The 12,598-nt window shown below is 35.4% G+C and overlaps 1 protein-coding gene across 1 annotated transcript in view; it reads right to left on the bottom strand.

Annotated features, from left to right (window-relative positions):
• The window catches only part of LOC149791805 (transient receptor potential cation channel subfamily M member-like 2), a 15,297-nt gene extending 2,917 nt beyond the window's left edge, over positions 1-12,380 (bottom strand). The window contains exons 1-5 of the mRNA XM_089969474.1: positions 12,300-12,380; positions 7,632-7,760; positions 4,557-4,811; positions 3,599-3,773; positions 2,518-2,674 (exon numbers count right to left, since the gene is read on the bottom strand). Of these exons, the coding sequence (XP_089825600.1) occupies positions 2,518-2,674; positions 3,599-3,773; positions 4,557-4,811; positions 7,632-7,760; positions 12,300-12,380 (797 nt within the window). The remainder of the gene's footprint in view (positions 1-2,517; positions 2,675-3,598; positions 3,774-4,556; positions 4,812-7,631; positions 7,761-12,299) is intronic.
• Between the last annotated feature and the right edge of the window lie 218 nt (positions 12,381-12,598).

The following is a 12,598-nucleotide window of genomic DNA, read 5'->3' as shown; positions in this document are numbered from 1 at the left end:
TTGTAAATATTGCATTAGTTTTAATAATAATTTAACCAAGGATCGAGTACTCTTAGTTTGATTCGACTCTTGACTTAATTTTCATGTTAATATCAAAATGTTGAATACAAAATGTTATAATTATCAAGAATGCACCTCTGCGTAACTTGCATGTAATGTGTACAATGCTTATGCTACAGATATTGATCATCTACGGACAGAAAACGGACAGTCAATGAATTTCTATATCGCTGCATTCTAAATAAGAGAGGAAGGTATTGTAACATAAAACATATATGAAAAGTAATTGACAGGTATGATTTTAAAGTGGACCAATAAGCATGCATGAGATACATAAACTCATGATGGTGGAAATGAACTAAGTTCATACCAACTTTCATAACCATTCATTTCAGATATTGCGTTTGGGATGGCTCGTTTTTTCCTTACCTTGTGGTTTAAAAGTTGTTCGGACAGCAGTTTTAACTGTAATTTCTTTAACCACATAAGAGCCAGATGCTTAAAGGGCAAAGAATTTCTGATTAAAAAGAACTCTTCGAAGGAAAGACATTTGTTGAAAGGGTATTGATGCGGGAAAGCAAGATGGTGATTCGATAGCGAGTTAACCAGAACATTAAGCCTGATTAGGATGTGTCACACTTGTACCAGGTTATGTTAATATCGGCTTGCCCCGAAGAAATGAAAATTAATATTTTTAACTAACGTTGAACTCCCTCTCCAACTGGGGTGCCAGTAATTTCTTTAACCACATAAGAGCCAGATGCTTAAAGGGCAAAGAATTTCTGATTAAAAAGAACTCTTCGAAGGAAAGACATTTGTTGAAAGGGTATTGATGCGGGAAAGCAAGATGGTGATTCGATAGCGAGTTAACCAGAACATTAAGCCTGATTAGGATGTGTCACACTTGTACCAGGTTATGTTAATATCGGCTTGCCCCGAAGAAATGAAAATTAATATTTTTAACTAACGTTGAACTCCCTCTCCAACTGGGGTGCCAGTAAAGCGTAAACAGAGCAAGCTTCTGGTTTCTGCAGGAAAGGGGTTTAGTGGGAAATTATCAAATATCTGATTCTTTCTATTTGTATCATTGTTTCATGCTTTTTTAATCTGAGCCCTTGCCAATGAATATATCTGCAGGAAAATTTGTCAATATAGATAAGAAACATCTACGATAATGCAGTTTTGTCACAGTACCCGAGCCGACGAGAATAGCATGCAATCATATCAGCACTCCTCCTGAATATGAAAGAGAGATATATGATGTCACGTAATGCGCATGCAGACCATACCCAGATCTAGCATATAATATTATGTTAGAACCAGACCTTATATGACATGTTCTAGTAACACAGATATTCCATATAGTGTGCCAGCTGATCAGAACCAAATCCTAAACAACGCAGACCTATACATGACGTCCAATACCAACAACACGATATACCAACACAACTGACACAATTATGTAATGCACATTAAGCAAAATCAGATAAAAATGCACATAAACATAGAGTGATATCTGGCAAGCGTATTTGGGCTCAATAATCTTGTACTAGGGAATTGGTCTGAAAGACGAAGAAGAATGGACACGGCTGACCAATTGTTCTGTGACAGATCTCTGTATACTTTTTCACAACTGGCTGGGATAAAACTTCACTCCTAAATTCTTTTAATAGATATTACAACCGATGTTCTTGATTGCAGCAACTGTGAAAAAATTACTGGTTATCAAACTCCATTCAGAATACCCAAATAGGCTTGTTAAGTGTTTGTAGAATAAAATATTTTTAATGGATGCTGTCGGTACTACGATGGCTTTGATAACGAGATACTCATTCCTAAGAGAATAAACATTCATTGCATACTGACTGAGGGGTGTTTAGGCAGATTGTGACTTATTTGAGAATGCATCACCTTATCAACAGCGAACGCATAGGTTTCCCTATTCTTGCTTCGCAAAGCTCAAATGACATGTGCATCTCAAACAATGCATAGTAAAATCAGTCATCTACAGCATACATGATACTTTATCTGTCTGAGATTTTGTTTTTTCTCCCTACAAATTGTAATCGCCCTTTCACACTGCTTTAGTGTATATTTGTGCATACATGTTTTCCTTGCTTTGTTTTCATAGTACCGTAATATTATCATAACAATAGCTCCATTTATGTCTATTAATTTGCAAGCAGTCGTAACAAATGCGTTAAATATCGTCAACTTAACTAGAAAGAAAAGTCATCAAATTGCAGAATATGCTGTTACGTTAAAACTGTTTCGTAACTTCTTCTCACCTATGCTACACATGTGTATATGTGTCAAGATGACTTTATCTTTATTATATACAAGCAAAGCTACATATTAATATGCATTTATATTAATGTGTGATTGTTTTCGCATCTGACTTTGCAGCAACTGCTTTAAATACGATCACGCAAATTAGAATAAACTTCGGTTATGTGCAGAAATATGCATAGTCATTAGCGACGCTTGTGTATTATTTTGAAATTGATTTAAATGTACCTGAATATAGCGATCAGCAGGTTAAGCAGCAAGATGTTGCACATCAACATGTACACTCCCATCAGCACGGGTACAAAGTATCTTCCAGACTCCGTTGGACAGCGCGAATATGTCCCAGTTTTGTACAGTTCTGGATCATTGGTGCAATCCGCAGAACCTTCCAAAGGTATTACATGCATATTTTAATGTAAAACTTTTGGTGCTAATTATCAGGCAAATCGGACGTAAATGTCAAACACCTATTGAACGCTAAGTGATGTAGATGACATTGCATGTGTGAACATGTAATACGTATAACAAGCTTATTAGGTACTTGTGTAATTCCTATGCTTTAATAACAGTGTCAACAATCAGCACATATATTGTGGGACATCCATACATAGAGAGGGATAACAAAAGAAGTACTGCCATTATCGACATGGAAAACGTACATTTACTGAGTATTGAAGCGTATTCCTATTCAGCAATGTATGTAAGTACACATTGCCATTAATGACAACATGTTCAGTGTCCAAATGTGCTGTTCCAGCTACGCTTCAACTAAAGGCAATTATACTTGTTTATCTTTGCCTATTGACAAATATATCATGACATCCACTAAATATGATTCCCGCCTTTCCTAGGTTTAATATGATCATAGCCAGGTATTTAAACCATAACTAATCATACTTGTCTGGTGATGTTTATACGTTTGGTAGACCTTATGACAGTGAACATGTTGTAATACGTTGGATGGCATCTGCAAACGATACTATACCATAAAAATCAAAATCTCTTTATTGAATGTAATATGAGCGTTTGTACCTGAAATGACATCTAGACAAGTGAGTGTCCAGATTTGACAACAAAAAGCAACATTTGTTGCTACTGTTCCAAACGTCTTTAAAGAAATAGTCATGTCTGTAATAATTCAGTAAGAAGTATGATACAATAACAGAAACTGGCATATATATATATATATATATATATATATATATATATATATATATATATATATATATATATATATATATATATATATATATATATATATATATATATATATATATATATATGAGATGTCACAGAGTTAGTTTTCTACCTTCAATTTTATCCAACATAAGCTCTCCGTAAATATTCCAGTATGGCCGCCGGATTATCTCTGTTAAAATTTCAAGGCTGGGTTCCGTATGCGGGTACAATATTGCATGCGACGCAATTCCATAAGCCACAATGAAAACCAATAATATCATAACAAAGTAAGCTAGTTTAATAACCTGTAAAATAGTATTAAATGTACGTATTAAATAGATATAACATAACCTGACATTTTATATAATTTTGTATTAAAATATTGTTTCAAACATAGCCTCAATCGTCTTAACACTAATTCAAAATTGAACCGTTGTGTTGCCCATAATATACATAAGAAAAGACTCATATAAATCTATGTAATATCAATGAAACGACTGCGATCACTTCCTAAACTTAAACCATCATTGATATAAAAGGCGTGTCTTCCTTCCTTTTATTATTACTTTCCGGAAAAAAATCCCATGAAGCTAAACAAATTTAACAGTAATAGTCCTTGAAATTGTATATATATATATATATATATATATATATATATATATATATATATATATATACATATTTTTGGGCAAACTTTGATCAATATGACAAGTTAATTATCAATCACATCTGGTAAAGGTTCTTGAATGAAAGGTTTTCTTAAATTGTGAATGGTACTAGCCAAGATGCTTATACATTCAATATTTATATATGCAGAGTACATTATTTATTATTGGAAAACGTAATAAACACTGAACGAAGAGTTATTTATTTTTACGAAAAGAGTCTGATAATAATTTGTGTAAATAGAAAATTTAATCTATTAATTTCAAATGTTGTCCTCGATTGTAATCGCTTTGCACGAATCTAGTGATTCATTTAACTGATATATTTTTATTGAAGTAAACTTAGATATTAAACAGATGAAATGTAAAGAGTTTTGGCTCAATAAACTAACACATTATATTTTAAATACTTGACGTACATACCATATGGAATATCATCACTAGCTTTGGTCCAAGTTCTCTGTGTACAGAGAAAATGTGCAACAGTCGCAGGTAAAACGTAATCAGGTTAACTCCGAGGACTATATGGGCAGCTTGAGCTACTTGCGGGTGATCAAAAATCCTCAGAATCATTCCAAGCAGAAACAGAAATAACGTAGCGATATCTAATATATTCCAGCCATCCCTTATGTAATTGGAAAGTCGGCTAGTCCAGTTCTTTGACGGTGTTGTACAGACCTATTAGATCAATAAATTGATTAGAATCATGAAAAATAAAAGGGTATATTGTGCACAATACGCCCTGAGTAAAATCATGCTATGATAAATGCATTTAATTTTTTTAAAGAAGTAGTTTCATTAGATATCATAATCTCAATACTTTAATGATACGTAAATACCTATTCAAGATTTCGATTTTCAAGGTGGATTACTTTCTTTGGTGAAATGAATTGGATATCTATATTGCATGCATAAATTTTGTTCGTAAATGAGGGTTGAAATTAATGCTTATCTGATTTACGCCATTATTCGAAGAAGTAAATAAAATGTTTACTTGAATTTGAGTTAAATTATTGGTTTGTACAGAAACTTATTTGTATCGCAGATCATGTAAAGTTTTTATATATATAGAAGACTACTGGAATTGATTAGGAAAGCTGGATACGTTTGTACTTGTGACCCGACATTTCGAATTATTTGAGATTTAATTCGCAAAACTGTAGTTATATCTTCATTTAACATCTTTTGTAATATAATATATTAGTAACAACGAAATTCATAGCATATCTATTTAGTTTTTGTATAGAGCATTGGACTATTCAGAGGAATGTAACAGAGATATGGAAATGTTTTTTATAATTTGCTCAGTCCTAGCTTCCTGCTGATCTCAACAGGTGAAGTGCAACATAGGGCTTGAATAAATCTTGCGAGAACTCAGGTACATAATCGCAGAGAAGATGATGCACAATAACTAGTGAGCAGTTTTAGTTCTGTAAACAAAGTTATTAATAAATAACATACCAATCTAAACTGCATATATTGGCCTTTCCTACAACTTATAAAGCCCATCAAACACAGAGTGAGCAGAACTGATCCTCAAAGTACAATGACAACCCAGAGGTGGATGAATATATGCGCTTTAATATACTTTACGGGTTTCTATTGGGAAATAGTTTTTGATTCTGTTGCGTTAAAAAGTCTTACATGATAGTGCTTCACAACTTCTGCAAGTATGGCAGAAGTTGTAAAGCACTATCATGTAAGATTCTTTTTCAATATTGTATTTGTAGACGCACCTTTAAAGGGTTTCGTCACGGTCATTTTCTAACAAAATATTTGTGAACGCGATTTTTCAAAGAAAATTTAATGGACGAGAGGGTACAAGATATATATGACATGTGACATTTCAAAGTAAGAGTTATTCTGGCCAAAAATTACCGTTCAGTTTAATGCTGCAAGAAAAACTAATCCTTTAGAAGAAATGGCTTAGCAAATTGCTGCATTCTGATTGGAATTCCCTTTAGCCAAGTAACGTTTTCACAAGGAAAACACGTTGGTGATATTAATTCTATAAGCTAACAAGTGGCTAAATATCAATATTCAGTTAAGGGATTGCAATTGCAATTGCAATATGTTATGCACGATTCAAACATAATATGCAATTTTGTATGCATTATTCAAAGATAATATGCGACTTATTAAACATGATTTAAAAACAATATGCAATTTGTTATGGATGAATAAAAGTAATATGCAACTTTACGTGCATGATTCGAATATAATATGCAATGTTGTATGTATTGTTCTAAGATAATATACGATTTAGTATGCATGATTAAAAAACAAAATAGAATCTGCTATGCATGATTAAAAACTTATATGTACTTTGTTATGCATGATTCAAGGATACAAACTTTTACACCATCCCAATATATTTTTCGTCAGAAGAATGTTAGGCTATATATGCAAAAAATTGTGAAGGTGATGTGTCATAATATGTTTGTTTTACATGACAAAAAATTTAAATAAGACTTTAGAGGTGTTATGTGCATTATTATCCGAATAGTTTTCTTGCACAGCATCAAAGGAGGATGTTAATGATAGACACAAAAGATATGAAATTACTTTAACTTAAACTTTATGGGTGTCACTCGAATGCAACATTCATGAAATTAAACTGATTGCAACTATCCATATATATATATTAATGGGGTAGGATATCAAAATTCTTAAAACGTCTGTCATATAGCAGATGGTTCTGACTTCTAAACCTGCTTCTTGTGCTGGATGTTTTCAGAGCACGTTAAAAACGGTTCCTTACCATAGTTCAGATTATTTTTGTGGAAAATACTACATAAAAACAATGGATATTTTCACCATGTCTTGCAGAAAAGATTCACTTATTTTTACATAATACCACAAGTGAAATACGTATGTATTCATGAATATTCTTTTGTTATTTGACCGTATTTATATATGATGCATTTAGGGTACGGCCGATTAAAGTACTTGTAAAATTATATATTCTGACATCTGATTGTTCATTTAAAGTGTTCAGTCAAATGTCCGATAGTTGAGATTCTCATATATTATATCCATACATAAATTAAACTGAAAACACTCAATAATGTACTGGTCATTCACATTAGCTAAAACCAAAAATGGTTCTTTCAGTTTCTAGTTTATTTCAGAGCAGTAGAGCTTTAAATCAGAAACATTAACACTCATCTGATCCAGCTTAATCTACAGCCACAAGTGTGATCTGCTTAAGCCACAATTGCTGCTTACCATGTAATTATGGTTATTATGGTACAATCTACATCTATTGTGCACGCATGCAAAACGATAATGGACATATTCAAATAAAGATAGAACACTTCATGCAAGTATACACTCGCAGCACATTGTCATAACTATACACATTATTCGTCACATTACAATCCACATGTCAACTTTGTATGCAACCCGGCGGGGTATTGCAAATATCGTCTGTGATTTATCTTTGCTTATGTTGTTTGTATTATAGAATTGCCAGTCTGATTAGAACGTTATACGCACCTGTATAATCTCCTGAGTGAAAATGGTAAAGACCCACACGCACAGTAAAATTTCCTGCCATGACAGATATCTGTCAAACTTGCTGATTAGAATATAGCTGTATAAACTGAGAAATAGCATGTAGGATATCTGCAACAAAATATAATAATATGAGCAGTCCTGAATATTGTTGATGGTGGAAATTTAATATTGTATTATTATTGTAGTTGTCTGTTCTGACATTTATTTTTCAGTTCAGCAATGAATATGTTTCAGATATTTAATTCTGATACAAGCAAGCTGCATAGACCAAGGTCTTTTTTGCGGCATGCAGTGTCAAATCTGGGTCTTTGAAGGTTCCATGTGGACTCAACTTATACGAATAATATAAATATTAGGCACTAATTGAATACATTTTATTAGGATAAAGAAGTTGGAGCTGATATACGGACTGTATGCGAAACGTGCTGATTTGAAGATGGGAAGAACAGAGTAGTAATATACCGTTGCCTAAATGCAATTATCTGGTGGTGGAATAAAGATAACACCAGTATACTTGATGGAAAATATTATCATTCATTAATGAAATGGGATATATGACCTTACGTATTTGCTAAAATTGACCACCTTATAGTGAGTGAAGATTGCTTATACGTAGCACAATAGTTATAGAAAACAAATTATAATTGATATATTGCAGACTATTCTCTTTTATTTAATATCGTAATCTCAATATTCACAATTCGGAACTTTAACCTTACTATTGCTCAGCTCAGTTTACAAAGTCAGTAGTTGCTACTCTCCATCAACTATGAAATTTGAAGACACATATATGAGGGTCGAGGTATGTCTGGAGTAAGCAAATACAATGCTTATATATCAATTAAAAGATTGACGTTAAACACCTCCAATTGTTCCAATATGAATAATTTTATTCTCAGGAACTGCTGGATAATTTGCTTTCAATTTTGTGAAATTGCTGTTAATTGTCTGAAAAAATAATTTTTTATGAACACTGATATGATATTATATTCTTTTCAACATTATTATATCTGTGACGCGTTAGACCCAAAAATTAGGATAAAAACACACTTTTATAATCATATAAATGTTTGACAACAGGAAAGAACACAACTAATGAACACAAAAACTTCGGCGCCATGTTCTTTGATCTGTTGGTGCATAATCTATGACAATTAATGATATATTTTGTCAAATAAATTATTAACGTCGAATACATTGGGAAAAATACGGCACTTACCACATTATGAAAGAAAATAACCACAGGTGCTCCGTAGAAAGATTTGATCTTCTGCTGTATAATTTCACAATTATTAGTCTCTGGTCTGAAACCAAGATACATTTCCTGTAATATGTGCGCACATAATCAACACAACTTTTCACCTATCTTATCTACTGTAAGTAGCCACGTCTCAATTAAAAAGGCAAACAGGTAATATGGTATGTAATGAGATTAGCACGTTTCCTTAGCTATCAGATTTGCCATTGTAATAGTATTCTCAATTTTCTGCATAAACAAAAAGAAGATGGATGGTTCATATAAAGGATTCAGTGTTCATCTGATCATATATAAGCACACACACACACATACACACACACACACGCACACGCACACACACACACAATCAAACACAAACGTATGTAGCGTTGAAGGCAGAGTTCCATGTTTAACCACTAAAAGGTAACCCAGCAGTGTTTAAACTAGATCATGGGAACTATTGGAGGGCAGATGATATAAAAGAAATGACGGTCGTATGGATGATAGAGGTGTGTTCACTGCAAACGGATGGGTACATAATCAATAGTGGTTATTAGACCAATCAGTCAATTCCAGTTATCAGACTGCTAGCTCCAAGGCAACAAGTCCCGATATACAAATAGAGCGAACATATCTCTTCCTGAACCGCCAAGGGTATAAGGAAGTACGAGTAGATGGATGGCTGATACCAGTTTGAGTTGACGCAGATATATTAAATTGAGGTCTTGTACAACATACGAAGGAGTAAGAGTATATCCTCTAAGGACTACCAGCGTGTCTAGGGCGTATGTGATAATTTTGGATGTAAGACCCTGGGCATACTAGGTTGGCATCTCCCTCAAGAAATAACGTGTTCCTTCTGGCTGATGCCTTGCAAAATTTATAACTCACCTCTTTCAAAATATCTAGTTTAATCCAAAGTACCTATATACGCTAATTAATTAGCACGCCCTGTTCATTGATATGCACCTATTTCCTTAGCGAGATGTTCAAAATAAATGAATGAAGAGTTAGGGGTACGCAATGAAAACAACAAAAACTATTCAGATTACGATCCATCTAATCAAAACAGCTGAATTGTGCAACACACCATCAACATCTATGACGCTGCGATGATGAAGAGTCTTTCTAATGGAGCTTGTTGGACGCCCAAGAGGCTCAAAGTAGATTAACTAGTATACCGCTATAAGTTTCCAAGATGTTGTCATTGAAGCTTCTGTTGAATGAAAAGCTGAGATAAGAACATTAAGATCAGGGTTTATCGACTCATGACCGGAAAAGGTGTATCACAAGGGGCAGTAACTTACGAGATTTCAAATTCAAACAAAAAATCAACTAAAGGATATAAGCAAATGTCATCAGCGTAAGAGGAAATCTATGCATACCTGATGTTATGAGAGGACAGATCCCAGGATAGTTCCTGTGACACTGCTGGAGGAGGCATAACACTAGCAACGACGTTTCAATTTGAGGCCCGGGATCGACGTAAAATGACGCAACAGGTACTAATAAAATAAGGGGAAGCCGGTTCTAGATCAAGCTCTGCCACAACCACCATTCAGTCAATACCTGAGTCAGTCCCAAAATACGTCTGTCACCTAGGGCCGCAACAATAATTGACGATGGAGTTTACTAACAAAACTAGCGTTACAATTAGGAGGAAAACATAAACAGTAATGTGTATGGGCACTGACCAGCGTTTACGCATCCTCAGGGCTCAAGAGCTGTGTAAATTTTCATTTCGTTGGTTCGAAGCAAAGTACTTATGACATGCTTTCACAGCAGATAGAGAGACTCGAAAAAGAACAACAGAATGCACCGGGTCGCATTTATAGAAGGATGCTCATTGAACTAGAGGGACCTGGTCAAAAATGCGACAAAGACGAAAAAGAACAGCTAAACCCTGCCTGTGACTGTTATGTGGCTCGCGTTAGTTTGCATGGAAAAACTTGCCAGCGTTGTCGAACCTCTCAAAGCAGGCTATCACCAAGTCCAACGAGATGATAGCCAAACATATACATATGTCCAATCTCATGGATACATCGCACATTGGACTATGCAGAGATTTATGAAAATGTCAGACTCACCCTATGGTGGAGCCATGGATATCATCACGTGCGCCATGGACGGTCATAACGCACTAATGCTTGCCAGCTGCAAATGGTTAGCTTGCAAACCATGTTTATCACCATCGAGATGGTCTAGGCAATCGCGAAACAGTTTGATTTGTTCTTCCTGATGCCACAAGAGGCCCATTTGGATTGCAATCTGGCATCATTACGAAGTTAGTATAGCTGACCAAATGTTTGCACCAAGTCTTTTAGTGTTTTACTTTGTCGTTAACACGACATAGGTCATCAGTTTTAAGTCAGACGTGGTATGAATCAACAAGATAAAATGGAATTAAGGCGGAAAATTATAATATTAGGGGACATCACCAACGTTAGCCTCCGGCAATCCTTTATTTTCTGGGTACTACCATATGGACGTTGTGCTGTCCTCTCTGCGAGATCAGTCCTGGCTCGGTGAAAGGTTATTCCACGTACATGAATTTCAACAACACCATCCTCACAAGCACCTGATTTCTTCTCTAAAAGTCTGCTCTTGACAGTATCAGGGTAGAATCATGAGCATGTACCTAGTTCCTATCTACATACCATGCTAAATCCCTGCATCAAACTGTGCGCATATACCCGGACATACAGGATGACACTCGCGGAACCTCTGTGGCAAACCAGCCACCTTGAGATGGTTGTGAGGTCTTGACGAACGCGATACCGCCATCATTACGGCGATGGGTCAGGCGAAAGCTTGAAATCAATTATTCCAATAGGTAGCGGAGGCTCGAAACAGCATATCTGTCTCGACAACCAATACCCTATCATCCTGCCACTTCAGTGTCATCAGCACTGTAGCTGTTAAGGATGATTGTCTAGCTTCCATGACTTAAAAGAGCATTACAGGTCGTTGAAAGGACACTACGCTTATGCTTAATAGTGCCCACTAATATATGTCAACAAGATTGGTTCATCGAACTTGGTAGATTTGTCGGATGAGGGGCACTATCTAAGCCGTTGACTAGGGACCGCAAAGCTCTCAATATGCCTCACCTCTACTTTTTCAGATTCAATCACTGTTGTATTTAATCTTCGAACCAAACCACATGCCACCTAATTGACAACCTTCAGGTGGAAACCTTCCGCTATCACATAATTTTCAACACAACCATTCTTGTCATGGACAGCTAACATTGACACTATTCTTGCGTCGTTAAGCTCAGTCGAATGTTTGACTTCTTCCGGAACCAGTTGAAAAGCTAATATAGTGAATAACCTGCAACATTCCCACAACAGTGTCATACTCGGCGGAAACCTTTCGGCAAGGAACATTTTAGGTTTTCTAAAGCTTACCTTTATGATGTGCATCTGATGGATAACCAGGATAACAGGCAATGACCAAATCAACCCAGGAGAGCGCGATCTCCCAGCCATTTCTAGCATATTAACGCACAGCAAACCATTGTCACAAGCCGGCACATCCTGGCAGGATATCAGGTCTAGCATTCAAGAAATAAACGTGTGTTACACGATTGTTTTCGCTAAGCTACCAAGTAGGCCGTGCTCCAAGCCAGAGAGGCCCTTCTGAAGGTTGTTGGCGCTGCTGGTAACCTTAATCCCTCATCGGCTGCGGAAGAAGCTACATTAGGTGA

The sequence above is a fragment of the Sinohyriopsis cumingii genome, chromosome 9 (genome assembly GCF_028554795.1).
Source record: "Sinohyriopsis cumingii isolate HCF-2022 chromosome 9, ASM2855479v2, whole genome shotgun sequence".
Classification (NCBI taxonomy): Eukaryota; Metazoa; Mollusca; class Bivalvia; order Unionida; family Unionidae; genus Sinohyriopsis; species Sinohyriopsis cumingii.
Note: the sequence above shows the minus strand (reverse complement) of the source record. Positions and strands in the feature narration are given on the sequence as shown.